The following is a 20,236-nucleotide window of genomic DNA, read 5'->3' on the forward strand; positions in this document are numbered from 1 at the left end:
CCAACCCCCGCCAAGGAACAACCCCACCCCTCACGGAGTGCCCACCTGGGCTGGGCAGCGTGCAGAAAGACTTTAGGAGGACGCCTCTCCACCCCCCACCTGACCGGCTCAGGGCACAGGACTGCAGGGTCTCTGGCCAATGGCCCTATCTTGGAGACTGGCGCCCCCTCCAGACCAGAGGGGCACCCCGCGAAGAGAATGGGCCTCGGTCCCGAGTCCTGGGGCCCTGAGGCTGGGGGCACCTAGCAGGGGCACGTCTGCCCTCCCCGGGGATCCGCAGGCAGCTCGGCCTGCCGGCAGGACGTCGAAACGTCAAGGTACGCCCTCCTGCGCACCCCTCTGCGAGGGACGGGCTCGCGGCCCCGCCCGCGCGCCCACCGGCGGCCCGGCTCTCCGGGCGGGGTTTGCGCAGGTAGGGCGTGTGTGGTGGGGGCACTGTCCCGGGGGCTCGTGGGGCGGGGCATTCGCGTGCCCCCGCCCCTGCCTAGGGCCAGCCCGCTCGAGGTGACTAACCTGCCGCTCAGGTTCCTCCCCGCGCCCCGCCCCGGCCCCTCCGCGCGCCCCTCCCTCCTTCCGAGCCAGGCACCGACAGACGGGCAGGCGGACGCGCGGACGAAGGGACCAGCGGACGGACGGCCAGGAGCGGGGCTGCGAGAAGAGCAGGTGAGCGCCCCGACCCCGCTCGGAGCCCTCACCGGCTCGGCGCTGGAGCGACGGACGGCGGGTCCCCGGGCCTCGGTTTCCCCAGGTGGCGGCACGACGCGGGGCTCCGCCTGGGTCTACAGGCCGGGCTGGGCCGCGCGGGGTCCGCGGGCTTTCCCTGGGCTGGCGGCCAGGAGCGGGGCCTGCGGCCTGGCCTGCCCCGTCTGGTTCTGGGGCGGCGCCGTGAGCTGGGGATGTTTGTAAGCCAGTGGCTTCTGAGTCAGACAGCCCCTCCCAACCTTGGGCTCAGTAGGAGGAAGCCCCTCCTCCAGTGAAGAAGGTGTTGAGGGGGTTCTCCTGCCCCTCAAAGGCCTCGGACCCCGCCCCCCGACCCGATGCCGGGCAGGCTGGGGGCTCCTTTGGGGCTGGCTTCCTGGGTGTGGGAGCCGGGGAGTGAGCCCCAGTCCAGGGTCAGGCACTCGGTCAAGTCTGGGGTGTGGGAGGTGGAGGGCAGGGGGAGCTAGGGGCCCCGCGGTGCGGCCCATGTGCCTCCAGTCTGGGTTGTGCTGGCCTGGCCTGGGCAGCCCCTGTGTCTCAGGTGTCTGCCATGGCAGGGGAGGTCCGCGGACAGGGCTCCCGGGCTTCTGAAGTGCCCACTGACCACCTGTGTCCCTGCCCCCACATAGTCAGCCCCAGCTCTGCTGGGAGGCAGGGCCTGGCGGGCGACTCCTCCGCCCTGGCCTCCGCTAGGGCAGCTGACCCCGGGACCCCTACTCTGCTCCAGCCTTGCCCATGGCAGCAGTGGCTCCTGCCCCGCCCAGCAGTACCCGCAGCGTCCAGACCTGGGCACAGCCCAGCCGGAGGGGCTCCCCCGTCCCAGGGCCCCACCTGGCTCCCTGGCCTCAAGCTGACTCCTCCCCAAGGTCACTCTTCTGGGAGCTGGAATTTGAACTTGGAGCTGGTCCCTCCGCCCTCCCTGCCCTGCTGGGGCCTCCTCCCCTCCAGGCCTGACCGGCACAATATGCGGTCATCCCTGTGCACCCGGAAAATGGCCACAGTGCAACCGAAGTGCAGCCTGCGGCCCTCAGGGCCAGTGCCGGCCCCACCCCAGCCGGCCGAAGCCCGTGCTCCCCACTCCCGCCCTGTAGGCAGCCCCTCCCCCAGCTGCTCCCCAGCCCAGATGCCAGCGCCTAGAATCACCTTCCTGGCCAGCCCTGAGCCCCCCACCCCACCCCAGGGAGTCAGAGAACAACCCAGGTGTCCGCCCACAGGCCTGGGTTTCACCCAGGGGTGTGTGTGTGTGTGTATTGGAGACACGTGCCCAGCACCCTCAGCTCAGCCCGCCAGGAGTCCCACTAAGCAAACACTCCGGTTCACCTACTGAGGTCAGAAGCATTCCGAACATTCTCCACAGACAGATGGGCAGAGGAATCTTGCCAAGTCCAGACCCTGGGGATGTGGGGCGGGGGGGTGACCTGAAGCCCCCAGTCCCTCAACCCTCTTGGGAGCTTCTCTGTAGGTAGAACCTGGTCAAGCCAGAAAGTCTTAGGCAGTCCCTGCCCTGGATGCCAGCACCCCTGGCTTGTGACCCGACCCTGCAGGCCCCTAACACTAAAGCCACAGATGGATGGTGTCACCGGTGACACCTGCTGGGTGCAAGTGTGGGCCCGGTGTCCCCACGGAGCACACAATCCCACAGGGCATGTCATTCTGGCCCAGGGATGCCAGGCTGTGCTTGGCACCCAGGGGTGGCTCTGTGCCCCTAGGCCCCTGCCTGCTTCGCCAGGCTCTCGCCTCAGCTCTGCTGCCTTGCCAGGCTCTGACCTGCCTCAGGACCTTTAAACTTGCTATTCCCTCTGCTTGGAAGGTGCCTGCTTCCCCTGAGGCCCCTGCAGAGCCCTGGGACATCTTCCTCAAAACTCTACCCCAGACAGCCTCTGGGGCTGGGGCTCCCCTGCTGGCACGCCCTGGGGGCCCCTGAGCACCAGCCGGGACGTGGAGCAGGACTGGGCCTGCTGTGTCCAGAAGGCTGGGCTCTGCTCCCTGAGGACCACCTGCCCAGGCACCCTGCGGAATCTGGCCAGGCCCTGGCCTGGGGAGTGGGGAGGAGGAGACCCAGGCCCCGCATGGGAGCGGCAGGGCCCCGGCCAGGTCCGGCCGAGGGGTCGCTTGATTCCCCTGTCCACTCAGGTGTGGGCCGGGCACCAAGCCCTGGACTCCGGCCACACTGAGGTCTGCCCTCTTCCCGCCAGCCACCGTCGAGGACACCATGAGCCAATCAGGGTCCGTGAGCTGTTGCCCGGGTGCCGCCAAGTGAGCCCCCGCCCCACCCGCCCACCCCTCAACACCTCCACCCGCCTAGCCATCCCAAGGGAGGGTGTGGCATGGCCCCACCCTCACCAACCCCTCCCCTGCAGTGGCAGCCTGGGCCGGCCTGACGGTGTGCCCAAGATGAGTGCGAAGGACCTGTTTGGTGAGTGAGGTGTAAGAACAGGAGGCTGGGGACAGCTCGGCAGGGCGGGGAGGGTCTCCCCTACGGCCCCCCCCAGGGCTGTGCCAGGCCCCCACCGGGGAAGGCAGATCAGCCTGGGCCCCCAGAGGAGGCCCCTGGGCCCAAACCAACCAACAGGTGCTCAGGCCCCGCCCCCAAACTCTGGCCACGGAACAGCCCTCCCGCAGTGGGCCGGTAAGGGGAGAGGCCTTAGGAATAATTCAGGGAGCATCAATATTGATTCTCTGCGCTCCTCTCTGCCACCCGATCCTCCGGAGGGGGGGTGCTGGGGCTCCTGCTGGGCTGAGTGCCAGGTGTCTGCTCCCGGAGGGCGGGGCCTGGCCAGCCCCCTCCCCAGCTCTGACCTTCCCCCAGTCATGCAGGCCCTGGGAAGCAAGGAGCCCTGGGAAGGGCAGGGAGATGGTCTCTGGCAGCTCTTGGAATCAGGGCAAGGCCTGGACGAGACCCCTCCCCAGGCAGGTGGGCCTGGGGCCTCCTCGGGGAGAGGCTGAGCCTCCTACACCCGCTCCAGGGCAGACCTGGGCACAGCCGTGCCTTCACCTCGCTGAGCTGGGGATCCCTCCTGTGGACAGAGGGAGCCCCAGGTTCTGCCAGGAGAGGCCACCCCCTATTCTGTGTGCCCACGTCCGTCCTGGTGGTCATGAGGGGCCCACAGGCAGCCTGCGCTCTGGCCTCCCCTCGGCCCTGCCCGGGTCCTGCCTGTTGGGCCGAATGACAGTGTCTCCTGTACAGAGCAGAGAAAGAAGTACTCCAACTCCAACGTCATCATGCACGAGACCTCCCAGTACCACGTCCAGGTGAGCCCCCCACCCCACAGGGCGCTCCTCTGCTCTGTACGCCCGAGTCCCCATGCCAGTAGGGAAACGGAGGCCCCGGGAGGCGTGGTCCGGCAGCAGGCCACATTCTGAGCTCCCAGCAAGTGGGGAGCCCCCTTCCCGTCCGGGGAGCTCCCAGTGTGAGAGGTGCAGGAGCCCTGGGGCTGCGTCAGGGAGAGGATGGGCTCTGGGTGCCCCTGCAGCCCTCAGACGGAGGGCCCAGTCGGGAGGAAACTGTTCTCCTGGCCCCACAGCGGAGGCTGGAGCGGGAGGGTGGAGCCGTCAGACTCGCTTCTGAGCTCCTCCTGGGGGCCTTGACAGCCACTCCCATGGAGCTGGGAAAGATGGGCGACCACACCATCTGACAGCTCTAGACCAGCTGACAGCTCAGGAGGCCTTTGCTCCCGGGTCAGTTTTAATTCACACTTAGAACCCAGGAAACATGTTTTTTAAATGACCTTCCTGTTCCTGGCAGCTGGCAAGTTCCTGGTTCCTGGTCACTGTCCAAACCTGTAGGACAAGAGGGCTGGGAAAGGATGAGGAGGGAGGAAGGGGGGTACCTGGAGCAGGAAGGTGGGGGACCCCATAGCAGGAAGGTGGGGGGGACCCGGAGCAGGAAGGTGGGGGGACCCTGGAGCAGGAAGGTGAGAGTGGGGTCCTGGAGCAGAAAGGTGGGGGAGTCCTGGAGCAGGAACGTGAGGGTGGGGTCCTGGAGCAGGAAGGTGGGAGATCCTGGAGCAGGAAGGTGGGGGGTCCTGGAGCAGGAACGTGAGGGTGGGGTCCTGGAGCAGGAAGGTGGGAGATCCTGGAGCAGGAAGGTGGGGGGTCCTGGAGCAGGAAGGTGGGGGGTCCTGGAGCAGGAAGGTGGGGGAACCCCAGAGCAGGAAGGTGGGGGGACCTTGGAGCAGGAAGGTGGGGGAGTCCTGGAGCAGGAAGGTGTGGGGGTCCTGGAGCAGGAAGGTGAGGGTGGGGTCCTAGAGCAGGAAGGTGGGGGATCCTGAAGCAGGAAGGTGAGGGTGGGGTCCTGGAGCAGGAAAGTGGGGGACCCTGGAGCAGGAAGGTGAGGGTGGGATCCTGGAGCAGGAAGGTGGGAGATCCTGGAGCAGAAAGGTGGGGGGTCCTGGAGGAGGAAGGTGGGGGAACCCCAGAGCAGGAAGGTGGGGGGACCCTGGAGCAGGAAGGTAGGGGGGTCCTGGAGCAGGAAGGTGGGGGGTCCTGGAGCAGGAAGGTGGGGGGACCTGGAACAGGAAGGTGGGGGGACCTGGAACAGGAAGGTGGGGGAGACCCTGGAGCAGGAAGGTAAATACTTTCCTCCCCAGAGAACCCTCCATGCCCCAGAAGCCATGGGAGTCACTGCTTTCTGAGCCTCAGCCTTCTTGTCTAGAGAGCGGGTCCACTGAGCCAAGGGGGTCCTGGGGCTCTTGCCCGGGGCTGTGCTGTGATCAGCCCCTTGTGCCAGCCTGCCCAGGAGGCCTCTGTTCAGCCAGCTCCTGCCTGCTGCTGGCTCAGCACCCAAGGCAGCCCTCCGCAGAGGGACTTTGCCCTCCTGGTGAGGAGCCACCTGGTCACTGGGGCCTCCCAGCCCTTCTCCTAGATTTTAGTCCAAACTAGCCTGTGAAGGCGGAGAAGGCAATGGAACCCCACTCCAGTACTCTTGCCTGGAAAATCCCATGGACGGAGGAGCCTGGTAGGCTGCAGTCCATGGGGTCGCTGAGGGTCGGACACGACTGAACAACTTCACTTTCACTTTTTATTTTTATGCATTGGAGAAGGAAATGGCAGCCCACTCCAGTGTTCTTGCCTGGAGAATCCCAGCGACAGGGGAGCCTGGTGGGCTGCTGTCTATGGGGTCGCACAGAGTCGGACACTTAGCAGCAGCAGCAGCAGCCTGTGAAGGACCCCAGCTCAGGACACCTCTTCTGCCCACTCGGCAGCCAGCAGGGCTGAGGAAGTGGGTGATTTGTGGCCCCGCCTGCATTCCCTGGTGGTTCAGAAGTGAAAGAATCTGCCTGTAGGAGATGCGGGTCTATGGGTTCCATCCCTGGGTCAGGAAGATTCCCTAGAGAAGGAAATGTCAACCCGCTCCAGTATTCTTGCCTGGAAAATCCCACGGACAGAGGAGCCTAGTGGGCTATAGTCCATGGGGTTGCAAAGAGTCGGACACGACTTAGTGACTAAACCACCACCCAGATGAGGAAACTGAAGCTGAGAGAGGTGGTGACACGATCAGACCGACCCTGGCAATGGGAGGGGGCGCCCAAGGCTTGTGGATTTGTTTCTTTATTCCACACTAACACACTGTGTGGAGAAGGCAATGGCAACCCACTCCAGTGTTCTTGCCTGGAGAATCCCAGGGATGGGGGGAGTTGGTGGGCTGCCATCTGTTGGGTTGCGTAGAGTCGGACACGATTGAAGTGACTTAGCAGCAGCAGCAGCCTGTGAAGCTGGCCTCGGGGGTTGGAGCGTGAGGTTCTGCACCAGCGTGCCCAGGACACTGGACAGCTCTGTCCTTTGTGGCTGCAGCCGCCCCCACCCTCCATTCCTGCAGTTCCGCGTTTTTGAGAATCGTCTAAAACTGAATTCGTTAGAGTTTACGAGCATCTTTGCTCTTCTGCTTGGTAAACTTATTTCAAAGATGCTGTGTGTACGGAAGAGTTCTCCAGGTCCAAAGCCCCGCCTGGCCCCTGGACCTTCGTGGGGAGCTGCCTGTGTCCACGTCAGATGTATGGGCTCCTTATTGAACAGTGGGGGGTCCTTCGCATTCAGCTAAAGGTGTATGGATAAGAAATACCTCCTCCCAGTCTGGCTTGTCAATGCACATGCATTAACTGTGTTGAAGCGGGTAGAAATGTTTAATTTTGATGACTTCCAGTCACATCCATTTTTTTCTTTCATGGTCGGGTTGCTTTGGGGAGCTTGAGAAGTCTTACTTGCTTCGGTCATTGCTTGACCCAAGGCTCTGAAAACGTCTTGCATTTTCTTCTAGATACTTTGTAGTGTGTGTGTGTGCTAAAGTCGCTTCAGTTATGTCCAACTCTTTGTGACCCCACGGGCTGAGATCTTCCCGATTCAGGGATCCAACCCAGGCCTCTTGCGTCTCCTGCACTGGCAGGCAGACTCTCCCACTAGCCCCACGTGGAAAGCCCCACTTTGTAGTCGAGGCTGTTACATTTAGGTCTGTGTTGCTGTTGCTCAGTCTCCAAGTCCCGTCTGACTCTTCGAGACCCAGGGACCACAGCACGTCAGGCTTCCCTGTCCCTCTCCATCTCCTGGAGTTTACCCAAGTTCATATCCATTGCATTGGTGATGCCATCCAACCATCTCATCCTCTGCTGTCCCCTTCTCCTCCTGCCCACAGTCCTTCCCAGCAGCAGGGTCTTTTCCATTGAGTCAGTTCTTCACATCAGGTGGCCAGAGTATTGGAGCTTCAGCTTCTGTGTCAGTCCTTCCAATGAGTATTCAGGGTTGATTTCCTTTAAGATTGACTGGTTTGATCTCCGTGCTGTCCAAGGGACTCTCAAGAGTCTTCTCCAACACCACAGTTTGAAAGCATCAATTCTTAGGTGCTCAGCCTTCTTTATGGTCCTGCTCTCACATCTGTACATGACTACTAGAAAGACCACAGCCTTGACCATACAGACATCGGCAAAATGATGTCTTTGCTTTTTAACACACTGCCTAGGTTTGTCATAGCTTTCTTGCCAAGGAGTAATCATCTTCTAGTTTCATGACTGCAGTCACCATCTGCAGTGATTTTAGAGCCCATGAAGAGGGATTCTGTCACCACTTCCACCTTTTAGAGCTATAATCCATTTTAAATTCATTTTTTGGTTTGAGACTCAAGGCTAACATTCCCTGTAGGGAAGTGCAGTTACAAGGAAGCTATTTTTTCTCCCTCATAATCACTTTGGCGCCTTTGTCAAAGATCGACTATTTGGGTCTGGATGGGTCTGTTCCTGGATTCTCTGTGCTTCATACAATTTTACCTCTTCCTAGCTTATTAACCATCTTGAAACCAGGCAATTTTGTTCTTTTTCTTTAAGGTTTTCTTCACTATTCTAAGTTCTTTGGGCTTGCATTTACATTTTAGAATCAAACTGTCCATTTTCACCCCTCCCCGCAGAAGCCTGCTAGAATTTTGATTTGCACTGAGTCAAGTCCAAGGATCAGTTTAGGGAGACTTAACATTGTGTCTTTCCCACCCATAAACATGGCGCCTCTTCACTTAAAGGTCTTCTCTAATTTCTCTCAGGCCTTTTTTGTGATTTTTTACTACAGAGGTCTCACAGCTCTTTGTTAAAACACTCCTTAGGTGTTTGATTTTTATATACTGTTATAAATTATATCATTTTTTAATTTAATTTTCCAGTTGTCTTGTAGCCTTTGTCTTGTACAATTGAATTTTGTAAAGTGATTGAGTATCCTAAGAGTTCGCTGAACTCATCTATTTGTTTCAGGAACTGCTCGTAGATTCATTGGATTTTTTATGAGTCGTTTTGTCTGAAAATACAGTACTTAAGTTCTTAATTTTAACCATTTCGTCTTTCTTACTTTATTGCTCTTGCTAGAACCCTCAGGATAGTGCTCCACAATAACGATACTGGGCATCCTTGCCTGTGTCCAGTCTAGAAGAAAATACTCAGAATTCCCTGTTTTATAAGCTGCCTGTTTCTGTGGACAGCCTTTACGAGAATGGGAAAGTTCCTTTCCATTGTTTTGTTTGCTGAGAGTTTTTATCATGAAAGTTGTCAAATTTTATCAAGTGCTTCCTCAATTGAGATGTCCTTGCCATCCTGTTAATGTATGAATCGTGCTGGGTTTTTGGGTTTTTTGGCTGCGTTGGGTCTGCTGTGCTGCACATGGGCTTCCTCTCATTGTAATGCCTTCTCTCGTTGCAGAGCACGGGCTGAGGCACTCGGGTTCAGTAGTGGGGGCACATGGGCTTAGCTGCCCCTTGGTATGTGGGATCTTCCTGGAACAGGGATGCAACCTGTGTCCCCTGCTTTGGCAAGCAGGCTCTTAACTGGTTACCAGACCACTAGGAAGTCTTGAATCACTCTGTTTTTTTAAAATGTTGAACCAGCCTTGCATTTCTAGGATACATTTCATTTATTAATGGTTTATTATCTTTTTTATGTGTTGGCAAGACTAATTTGCTAATATTTTGTTAAGGATTTTTTGCACTTTTATTAGAACATTGGTCTATAGTTTTCTCTTCCTGCAAAGCCCTTAGTAGGTTTTGGTATCAGAATTATGTTGGCCTTATAAGATGAGTGGAGCGATGTTGCTGCTCCTCTCGTCCTCAGAAACAGTTAATGGAAGGTTGTGACTTCTTCCTTTAAGTATTTGTTAGGATTCACCTGTGAGGCCCTGAATATACAGTTTTCTTTCTGGCAAGGTTTCTTTTATTATGAATTCACTTTTGTGCCTGTACGATCTCTAGTTATGTCCCCTCCTTCCTTCTGGTTATTGATCATTTGTGTTTTCTCTATTTTTGTCTTGATCAGTCTTGCTAAGTGTTTATCAATTACATCAATCCTTTCAGAACCAGCCTTGGGCTTTGTTGATTTTTCTGTTTGTTTTACTAGTTTGTTGATTTCTGCTCTTAATTTCCTTCTTCCCACTTGCTCTGGTCTCCTTTTTTAACATTTATTTCTGCGGCTGTGATTCCCTTTTTCCCACTTGCTCTGGTTTCCTTTTTTATTTTCGCGGCTGTGAGAGGCCTTAGCGACAGCATGTGGGGTCTTCCGTCTTCACTGAATCTGGTTCCCTGACCAGGGATTGAACACCCGCCCCTGCAGAGTCTTAGCCACTGGGCCACCAGGGAAGTCCCACAGGGTTTCATTTGGTTGTCATTTTCTAGTTTCTTAAGAAGAATGCTCAGACCATTACTATTGCCTTTGGTAACCGTAGCTTGTTTCTGAAATCTGTGGGTCTGTTTCTGTTTTGTGAGTAAGCTCATTTGTATCGTATTTTAAAATTAGATTCCACATATGAGTGATGTGTGTTAGTCACTCAGTCGTGTCCGACTCTTCGAGGCCCCACGAACTGTACCCACCAGGTCCCTCAGTCCATGGAATTCTCCAGGCAAGAACACTGGAGTGTGTTGCCATTCCCTCCTCCAGAGGATCTTCCCGACCCAGAGACTGAACCCTGGTCTCCTTCGCAGGCAGGTTCTTTACCACTTGAGCTACAGGGAAGTCCTGTATGAGTGACATCATAAGACAGTTGTCTGCCTTACGTCACTGACTGTGATAATCTCTAACCCTGTCCACCTTGATGCAACTTGGAATATTTTCTACTTTTCCTTGTGACTTCTTTGGCCCATGGGTTGTTTAGATTTTTCTTCTTTTTAAGCATTTAACAATGTAAACATTTATGGGCGTGAGTTCCCTCTAGCGCTGCCTTTGCTACATCCCGTAAGTTTGGGTACATTTCCTGTCTGTTCTCCTCGGTCACCAGGTATTTTATTTTCCTGGTGATTGATTCCCTTTCACTCACTTGCTGTCTGGAAGTGTGTTGTTCAGTTTCCACACATGTGGACCCAGAGTAATTTAGAAAGATGTTGCTCAATTTCTGGTTAGCAGGTTTCACAGGTGAGTCTGGTATTGATTGCTGATTTAACCCTACTGTGTCAGAGGACACAGGCTGTGTCTTCAGGGGATCGGAACGCACGGGCGGTATGCTTGGTATGCTTAGCAGACAGACTGGCTGCCTGACAGTCTCTGCGTGTTTCTGCTCCCTCTCTAAGCTGCCCGTGGCCCTGTAGCCCAGCCTCTGAGTTGTGCGGGGAGCGGCCTCGCAGCTGCACATGTGCAGGCTGCCTGGGTGGAGACATGAGAGGGAAGCCCCTGGCCCGGCCCGGTGTCACCAACTCCTCCCGGAGCTGCCAGGCGAGGCCCCCTTTCTCCACATCTTAACTGGCCAGCGTCGCCCACAAGAGCAACCGAATGGGGGAAACTCATTCTTAAAGGAATAGTCTCATGAGGCTTCAATCTGCAATTCTGGTATTGAACGAGTCTGCATAAAATTTTCTTCTTTTGTTTTTTGGCTGCACCATGTAGCTTGTGGGATCTAAGTTCCCAGACCAGGGACTGGATCCTCGGCAGTCAGAGCTCAGAGTCCTAACCAGTGGCCTGCCAGGGGGGTCCCCGGCATATAATTTTCTAACCAAAGGGTTCCTCCATGTCTATTTCCCTGTAGACTCCCTGTCCATGCCTTGTGTCAATTTTTCAATCGGGCCGTTAATCTTTTATACTTATTTACGTATGCTTTCATTATTTATTCATTTACTGTTGGTGTCCTTAATTATTAAACAAGACAGAGCTCTTAACAAAGTAAGAACTATCATTGTAATACAGATCGATCTTTTTCTATTTTAAAAAAATTAGTCTGCATCAAATCTATTATAGCTATTATTTTGTGTTTTCTCACTTTTTTAGAACTTTGTATGTGGTATGTTTTTCACAAGCAGAATGTTTTTTTAGGTCAAATTTATGGGTTTTGTCTTTTTATTTCCTTTTTTTTTTTCCTTGTGGCCATGCTGCGTGGCACGTGGAATCCTAGCTCCCCAAGCAGGGATCGAACCTGTGGCCCCTGCAGCGGCAGCGCAGCCTTAGCCACAGGGAAGTCCTGATCTTCTGAGTATCTGGGTTTTCTTCCTGGCTTAGCAAAGTCCCCCAGGGGAGAAGCCTTTCTGAGGTTATGTGAAGTCACCCTTCACGCATCCAGTTCTGTGGCTAAGCCTTGCCTGCTTAAGAGTTTATGTCAGTGTTCACCCAGCTGTCTCAGCACCATTTCCTGAATTCAGCAAAGGTTGGCACAGACACTCGGGGGCTCCTGGGAGGACAAGGCACCTGAGCCAGGCTTCCAGAGAGAGGAGGGGCTGGGCAGGGCTGGCCAGCCGGGGGCCCCTGTGGGCTGCTCACTCCCTCCCTACACGCTCCCCGGGGCCTGCCGTGGGCCCGGCCTTGTCACGGGAGACAGCAGGCAGGCGGCAGAGAAGCGCGTGGTACCCCACATAAATCTGAGGACGATAAACAAAAGGGCAGGTCAGGGAGGTGGTGACAGGGAGGCTGTGGCTGGGCAGTCAAGGAGGAAAGCGCCCCAGGAGCGTCTGGAAGGAAGAGTGAGTTGGGAGCAGCCAGGTGGGCAGAGACAGCAGGGGTGGAGGCCCCGCCCGGCTGCAGGGGACCAGGGGGCCTGCATCCCCGAGCCACGGGCGGACGAGGCTGGGGGGGATGTATGCAGGGCTGCTAAGGGGTTCACCGGAGCCTGTCTGTGGCCTCCACAGACAGCCCCAAGGTGGGGCTTTGTCTCTTCAGACCCCCAGGTCAGGGCTGTTCCCCCTCAGACCCCCAGGGTTGGCGTGGCCCCCTCAGACCCCAAGGCACAGCCCCTTGGCCCTTGACACCAGGAGGGCTGCACCCAGGGTGACACCCTGCCCACCCGCCCAGCACCTGGCTACGTTCATCATGGACAAGAGTGAGGCCATCACGTCTGTGGAAGACGCCATCCGGAAGCTGGTGCAGCTGAGCTCCAAGGAGAAGATCTGGACACAGGAGATGCTGCTGCAGGTCAACGACCAGTCGCTGCGACTGCTGGATATGGAGTCGCAGGTACCTCGGCGGGAGGAGGGCGCGGGCTGGTCCTGCCAGGCGGGTGGCGGCAGCGACCCAGGCGCGCTGGGCCTGTCTGTGGGACCTGAAGGCGGAGGGCAGAGGGCAGGAGGACCCGGCCGGGCTGGAGTCAGGGGAGCCACGCCCACAGGGCCACGCCCCCCTCGCCAGAGCCCTCCGGGGCTGGACCGAGGCGGGCGAGCGGTGTGGACCTGGCCGGTGCCGGCCGCGTCTTTGCGCCGGTCCCTTCTGGGCCGTGTCCGTGGCGTGAAGGCCACAGGCCTGGCCAGTCAGCCCGTGTCCGTGGCGCCCCCTCCCTGGGCCCGCCCCCGTGAGCCGGTCCCGGCCTCCTGTCCCCCAGGAGGAGCTGGAGAACTTCCCTCTGCCCAGCGTGCGGCACAGCCAGACGGTGCTCAACCAGCTGCGCTACCCGTCCGTGCTGCTGCTCGTGTGCCAGGACGCGGACCAGAGCAAGCCCGACGTCCACTTCTTCCACTGCGACGAGGTGGAGGTAGGCGGGCGGCCGTGGGCTCGCGGGGAGGGGGCCCGCGTCCCGCCTCAGAGCCGGCCTGACGCCCCCCGCCCCCACCCCGCAGGCGGAGCTCGTGCAGGAGGACATCGAGAGCGCGCTGGCTGACTGCCGCCTGGGCAAGAAGATGCGGCCGCAGACCCTCAAGTAGGGGCTCGGGGGACTGGGGCGGCGGGCCTGGGCGGGGCTGCACCGGGCTGAGCCGCCCCTCGTCCGCCTCAGGGGCCACATGGAGAAGATCCGGCAGCGGCGGTCGATCCTGCCCGCGGCCCCGGGCCCGGCCCCCATCCCCTTCCAGCGCTTCGGCGGGGACTCCCCTTCCACCAAGAACCGAGTGGGCCTGCTGACGCCGCTGGGAGAGCTAGGTGGGCCCCGCGGGGCGGGGCTGGGGGCGGCAGCAGAGGCGGGCGGCGGGCCGGTCAGCCGCAGCTCTGCCCCCTGCAGGCCTCCGCCGCCGCGAGTCGCTGGAGGAGGAGCCGCGGGCCGCGCTGGCGCAGAGGATTGAGAAGGAGACGGTGGGTCTCGCGCGGGGCGCCCCAGGCACTCCGGGCCCCTCGACCAGCCCCCCAACCACACCCTCCCCCGGCCCGGGGGCCAAGAGGCAGCAGGTGGGGGTGTCTGCGGCGGGTCGGGCCGCCTGAGGTTGACCCCTGCCCTAATCTGACCCCAGCAAATCCTCAACTGCGCCCTGGACGACATTGAGTGGTTCGTGGCGCGGCTGCAGAAGGCGGCGGAGGCCTTCAAGCAGCTGAACCAGCGCAAGAAGGGAAAGAAGAAGGGGAAGAAGGGGCCGGCAGGTGCGGGGCCGGGGCGGGCGCGGGGGCGGGGCGGGGGGCAGAGTGACCCCTGAGCGGGGAAGGTGCGGCCGAGCTGGCGGGCAGCCTCAGGCTGAGGCCAGACCCACCGGGCACGGCGACAGCGGGCCAGCCAGGCTAACGTCCGGCCCCCGTCCAGAGGGCGTCCTCACGCTACGGGCGCGGCCCCCCTCGGAGGCTGAGTTTGTGGACTGTTTCCAGAAGACTAAACTGGCCTTCAACCTGCTGGTGAGGGCAAGGACCGCCCCGTCCCGCCGAGCTGACGTGGGGGATGGGGCCCCGCTTGCCCGCGGTGCCACCTCCCCCCACATCCGTGTGCCCGCTCCCCTCACCACCCGTGTGCCCGCGCCCCTCCGCCCCACCCGTGTGTCCGCTCCCCTCCCCCCGACCCGCGCGTCTGCTCCCCTCCCCCACCCGTGTGCCCGCTCCCCTCCCCCAGGCCAAGCTGCAGAAGCACATCGAGAATCCCAGCGCGGCTGAGCTGGTGCACTTCCTCTTCGGACCTCTGGACCTGGTGCCTGGGGCTGGGGGAAGCGGGGACCTGGGGGCTTGCTGGTGACTGGGAGAAGCAGGTGCCCACGTTGGGCAGTTGGCTGGGGCTGGCATCCACGCTCAGAGCTGCAGACACAGTGGGCCAGCCTGTAGCTCTGCTGGGGATAGAGGGGTTGGGAGATGAGGGTAGGGGAGTGGGGGAGGGGTTGGGGGAGGGGGGAATCGACCAGCAGCCCCCTCTGACCCCTGCTGTGCCCCCCAGATCGTCAGCACTTGCGGTGGCCCGAACATTGCTCGCTCTGTGTCCAGGCCCCTGCTGTCCCGCGACGCTGTGGGCTTCCTGCGTGGCCACCTGGTCCCCAAGGAGATGGCACTGTGGGAATCCCTGGGGGAGACCTGGACACGCCCCCGGTAGGGCAGCTGCACGGGGCACACCAGGATGGGGTCCTGAGCGGGGTTGGCTCGGTCAGCGGGCGCAGCTCACCCCAGGCCCTTCCGCCCCAGCTCTGAGTGGCCACGGGAGCCGCAGGCGCCCCCATACGTGCCCAGGTTCCACAGTGGCTGGGAGCCACCCCTGGACGTGCTGCAGGAGGCCCCCTGGGAGGTGGAGGGGCTGGCAGCTCCCGGCGACGAGGTCAGAGCTCCTGCAGCCCCTTCCGACCCCACCTCCGCCCTCCGCTCACTGCCCGCCCTCCTGGCTCAGCCCCTGCTGCACACCAAACCTAGGCGCCTCCTTCCCCACAGCCGGCTCCGGTGAGCCGACCGTCCTTTAGAAACTCCCCGAAGCATGGCCTGGTACCGGAGCCCACGCCCCCAGGAGACGTCCTCCCCCAGGTCAGCTCCCAGCACACTCACAGGTAAGCTCCTCTCAGGGTGAGGGGGGGCGCCGCTCATCCCTCCAGTCACCGAGGCTCTGCTGTGGGCCGCATCACCGATTCAGTGGACATGAGTCTGAGCAGCCTGGGGGATAGTGAAGGGCAGGGAAGCCCGGCGTGCTGCAGTTCACAGACTGGACGACTGCGGTGGCTTCACTGCCGCCAGATGGCGGCCAGAGGCGTGTTCCGACCGCCAGCCTTTTCCGCACTGGAGCAGCGTTTCCTTTCACCTCTGTTGTGTGCAGTTGAGAAAACGTGGAAAGCACGTGTAAATCCACTACCTGATATGTCACCTTTTCCCGTGTCTCCACGTTTATGCTTTAGAAACTTGTAGAAGCGTACTAAACCGCTGGACTTAAGTGGTCTCGCCGATCCCAGTCACCCAGTCGGGGCTGATTTAGACCCAGCCTCAGAGCCCCAGGAGGAGGCTTAGGGTCCCCACGGGGACAGCCTTCCTCCCCACTCCATACGCGTTTCCATGGACCACATCTCCCAGCCCCAGGGCCTCGGGGAGTCCCCGTCCTTCCTCCCCTCCTCTCCTCCTCTGTTCTCAGTCCTGGTCTGGACTTGTGTGGGGAGCACCTTACCTCCCAGACCCCAGGATTCAGTTTCAGGAAGGGAGGAGCTGGAATCCATGTTTAGACAAGTGTGCCCCTCCTTCCACCCCACATCAGCAGCCTGATGCCCCTGGTCCCTGGCCTAGGGTCACCTTTAAGAAACATTTTCATCCTTTGATCTCCAGCCTCTGGCTGGTCCACCCGAGCCCATCCTGACACACCCCCAGCCAGGGCCCCAGGAGCCACCGCAGCCCCACCCCCCGCGTGCCCGGGTCCTGAGCCCACACCATGTGAGCGGTGCCCTTGTGCCCTAGCAGCAGGCTGTCCAGGAGGGATGGCCCAGCACCGGTGACAGGCGCAGGCCTGCTCCTTCCCGGGGCTGGGACACCCCGTGTGGTGCATGTCCGTGCGCTGTCTGTAGCGCCAGAGGGGCTGTGGCTCTGAAAGCTTCTGCCCGGCCCCCGATGGTCAGCTGACGCTGTGTCCCCTGGGAGCTGGACCTGGAGACTCCTGAGGGGGCCTGGGCTGGGGCGGGCCTTGCTGTGCCCACAGGCCCCCGCGTGCCACCCGCCTCTGCTGCCCCCCCCCACGCAGGGGGCCCCAGACGCAACGGGGCTGTCACAGTTTCCAGCCCAGCTGACAGCCGCAGCCTCTGCGCCGCAGACAGGAGGCAGCCACGCACCTGGGAAGCTGTGCCCGGCCCGGCCCCAGGCCGAGGAGAGACCCCAGCCCAGTGCAGGGCCTCAGTCCCTCCTGTCCCACACAGAGGCTACGAGTCTGTGCCAGCCATGGCCAAGTACGTCAAGGTCCTCTATGACTTCACGGCCCGCAACGCCAACGAGCTGTCAGTACTCAGGGACGAGGTCCTGGAGGTGAGTGGGGGCTACGGGGGGGTGTCGCAGAAAAGGCATCTGCCTGGCCCTGGGGCTCCACTCTGGGTCCTCAGCCTGGCACCCCCAGCACAGCCTGGCTGATCCCCCTTGGGGATCTCAGAGGGGTGTCAAGGGCCCCTGAGCTGGGCAGGACTCAGGAAAAAGGAGGACTCTCCCTGTGCTGGGTGAGGAACCCCCCAACCCAGCAGAGCCTTGTCATTCACATCTACCCGGGAGCCCCCTCAAGGCACTTCCCATATTTCGTGCCAGTCCTGAATCCAGGCCACCCACTAAAAAGTGGAGCGGCTCGCGGGCGGGAGTGATCTATATCCACAGTCAGGCTAGAGGCTCAGGACACCCCAGGGGGACTGGGAACAGGCTGGGAGGCCGGGGGCCAGGATGTGGTCATCATCATGGGACTGGGCGTGGGCTGGCTCAGAGGGGACTGCAGAACCCTCTCTGGCCCGTTGGTAAAGAGGGGCTCCCCCTGGTGGTCCCCGAAGCCCACACTGGTCCCCGTTGCTTGGGCGGGGGCGGGGAGCTGTGGACCAGGGCGATGGCGGGATGCGATGGCGGGATGCGATGGCGGGATGCGGGGCTGCAGGTGCTGGAGGACGGTCACCAGTGGTGGAAGCTTCGGAATCGCAGCGGCCAGGCAGGCTACGTGCCGGGCAACATCCTGGCAGAGACCCGGCTGGAGGACGTCCCCCAGGAGCAGGTGAGGGGAGGTCTGCCCCGTCCCACTACAGGTCGGCAGGGGCGGGGCAGGGGCGGGGCGAGGTTGCGAAAGACCCAGCTCGGACCCTCCCTGCGGGGACTGATGAAAGCTCCTGGGTCTGGGCCAAGGCTGGGAAGGTGGGGGTTCCGAGCAGGTCCTGGGGGTGGGGGGAGGAACGGGGAGTGGGGGGAGAGGGCTGGGGAGGGATGCCGAGCTGACCTAACGGCGTCCCCACCCCGTGCTCTGCCCCCCCTCCCCCTGCAGGGAGTGAAATACTGGGGTCCTGCCAGCCCAACCCACAAGCTGCCCCCCAGCTTCGCTGGAAACAAAGACGGTGAGGGATGGGGCCCCTGGACCCCAGCGGCCCGCACCCCGTCGGGAGGCGGCAGGGGAGGGGAGCCCTCGTCCCGGCTGCGCGGGTCTGAGCCCCTGACACCCGCAGAGCTGATGCAGCACATGGATGAGGTCAACGACGAGCTGGTGAAGAAGATCAGCAACATCCGGGCGCAGCCGGCGCGGCCCTTCCGGGCGGAGCGCAGCCAGCCGGCGCCCCCGCCGCTCACCCACGCGTCCGGGCCCCGCGAGGTCCGCGCCTGGCTGGAGGCCAAGGCCTTCAGCGCGCGGTGAGCGGGGGTGGGGTGAGCGGTGGGGCGAGGTCCGCGCCGGGAGGGAGGCCCAGGCCTGCGGCGCGCGGCGCGCGGGGTCGGGGCCGCGCTCACGCTGGCGCTCGCCCCGCAGGGTCGTGGAGCACCTGGGCGTCCTGACCGGCCCACAGCTCTTCTCTCTCAACAAGGACGAGCTGCGGAAGGTGTGCGGGGAGGAGGGCGCCCGCGTGTACAGCCAGCTCACCGTGCAGAAGGCCTTCCTGGAGGTGAGCCGGTCCGCCCCGCGGTGCCGGGACGGCGGCTGGCGGGACCCTGACCGACGTCCCCTCTCCCCCAGAAGCAGCAGGGTGGGTCGGAGCTGGAGGAGCTCATGAGCAAGTTCCATTCCAAGACCCAGAGGCGCGCAGAGGAGGACAGTTAGGCCTGCGGCTGGGGACGCGCCCCGCGGCTGGAGTGTTATTTTTGTTCGCGGACGTGTTTCGGACCCAGGACTCGGATGGACAGTCACGCTGGCTGGGGCCCCTGGGGCCTGACCTCGGCTCGGCGCTGCCCCCGCGCACGCCCCCCGGGCCGCCCCCACACTCACTGCAGCCAAACTTGCCGCGAGGCGGTGCCAGCTCCTCCTCCGCCTGCCCCCTGATCCCGGAGCGCCGCCTGTACCCTCTGTTCCCGAGGCCGAGGCCGCAGGAACCCTCAGAGCTGTCAGGGACCTTTCCTCAGGCCTCGCCCCCGCACTCCACCCCCCCAAAGGCCGGCTGCGGGCCGAGGGCAGCAGACCTCAGCCACCCCGCTGCCCTTGGCTCTGAGCTGGCCAGGCTGGTGCCCCTTGAGGGCCTAGATTGCCTCAGCACCCACCCAGTGCTCTGCTCTCCTGGGGTGGCCTGGGGGGCTCCCCCCAGGAGTGGGGTGTGCCTGGGGCACTCCTTCACCGCCTGGAGGATTGAGGACGGACTGAACCCCATTCACCAGAGGACTGGCCCTGGGAACGCCTCAACGCCCCACACCTGTCCCCAGCGGGCCGCCCCCCCCCCCCCCCCCACGCCTGTCCCCAGCCCTCCGCGTAGCTCAGGCGCTCAGAGCTTCCTCTGACCCGGTCTTAGGCCTGCTCCGCCTGGCCTGCTGTGCAGTGGGAGGTGAGTCTCAGAGCCCTGGACTCTGCGGTCACACCCCGAGGAGGAGAGGTGACCAAGGCTCGGGATCCACGCCATTAAACCACTTCAGTCTCCCAGCAGCCCCGTGTCTGTGTCTTGGAGATGCGCTGGGGTCGCTGTGGGTTCTGGAGCCCCCCTGGGATTGCACGTTTGGAAGAATTGCTGGGCAGAGGCAGGCAGTGGCCAGGCCGGGCTGGGGACGTTCCCTTGAGGCTGCTCACCCCTCCACACCCGGGCGAGAGGGCCCAGAGGACACTCCTGAGAGCTGCGGCTGTGCGCCCACTGCAGGGCCGTGGCTCTCCCAGCCCCGAGGTCCGGAAGGCCGGATGGGAGCGGGGGAGCAGGTCTGTCAAACCTCCAACAGGGACGGGGCGTGAGTCACGGGGTCAAGATCGAAACTAGAAACTAGACTCGGAGGGTGAGCCCCAAGCCACGGGAGGGGCCCCAGAGAGGCCGTGGGGCCTGCGGGGCGGGGCAGGCAGCCGGCGAGGGTGGGGCCGATGCAGGGACTGGGGGCCCTGAAGGCAGGGGTCAGGGGCGTGCAAGGGGCGCCTGGCCGGCGGCGAGACCACACCAGGCCCACCCTCGGCGACGGCCTGTGGTGCCCTCTGCTGGCCATTGTGCGCATTGCGAACCGGCAGGCCAGGAGGGGGCGTGCACCTGCTACCTGCCCCTGCACCCCTAGAGCCGGGGAGGACCCCCCGGGATTCCAGGGTCTCTGCCTGGTGGGCGACCACAGGACGCTTGGACACAGAGGCTGGTTATGGCTTTCAGGGTGGGAGATGGTGGTAGTAGGGGGCTGGCCCCTGCTGGGCTGGGCTTCAGAAGCCCTGATGACTCACAGCTCTGTCGGGCCATGCTGGGCCACGTCTGTCGGGCTCAGCCCGGCCGGGTCAAGGGCAGCTGGGGGTGTCTGGTGCCTTCTGGGCAATATCAAGACTTGACCACCACGGAGCCCTCTTCTGGGAAAGGAAGGTGCTCCCTCCGGCTCCAGGCCTTGAGAGGAGTGTCCTTGCTCCCATGCCTGGGCAGGAT

The 20,236-nt window shown here is 61.6% G+C and overlaps 1 protein-coding gene across 3 annotated transcripts; it reads left to right on the top strand.

Annotated features, from left to right (window-relative positions):
- Positions 1 to 314: 314 nt before the first annotated feature.
- Positions 315 to 19,281, top strand: EPS8L2 (EPS8 like 2). 3 transcript variants are annotated; one of them, XM_027532598.1, is made up of 21 exons: positions 315 to 663; positions 2,895 to 2,955; positions 3,060 to 3,115; positions 3,887 to 3,951; positions 12,426 to 12,587; positions 12,949 to 13,098; positions 13,184 to 13,263; positions 13,339 to 13,481; positions 13,561 to 13,631; positions 13,787 to 13,913; positions 14,071 to 14,159; positions 14,371 to 14,445; positions 14,686 to 14,834; positions 14,928 to 15,057; positions 15,168 to 15,280; positions 16,622 to 16,727; positions 17,332 to 17,445; positions 17,710 to 17,779; positions 17,888 to 18,068; positions 18,184 to 18,316; positions 18,388 to 19,281. In XM_027532598.1, exons 2-21 carry the CDS (start codon positions 2,912 to 2,914, stop codon positions 18,469 to 18,471), a joined length of 2,142 nt encoding a protein of 713 aa, XP_027388399.1. In that variant the 5' UTR covers positions 315 to 663; positions 2,895 to 2,911; the 3' UTR covers positions 18,472 to 19,281. The 3 variants fall into 3 exon arrangements, with proteins under 3 accessions (XP_027388399.1, XP_027388400.1, XP_027388397.1); XM_027532599.1 differs by having other exon boundaries at positions 2,895 to 2,925; XM_027532596.1 differs by lacking the exon at positions 315 to 663 and having other exon boundaries at positions 2,891 to 2,925.
- The last annotated feature ends 955 nt before the right edge of the window (positions 19,282 to 20,236 follow it).

This window comes from Bos indicus x Bos taurus, chromosome 29 (assembly GCF_003369695.1).
Source record: "Bos indicus x Bos taurus breed Angus x Brahman F1 hybrid chromosome 29, Bos_hybrid_MaternalHap_v2.0, whole genome shotgun sequence".
NCBI lineage: Eukaryota > Metazoa > Chordata > Mammalia > Artiodactyla > Bovidae > Bos > Bos indicus x Bos taurus.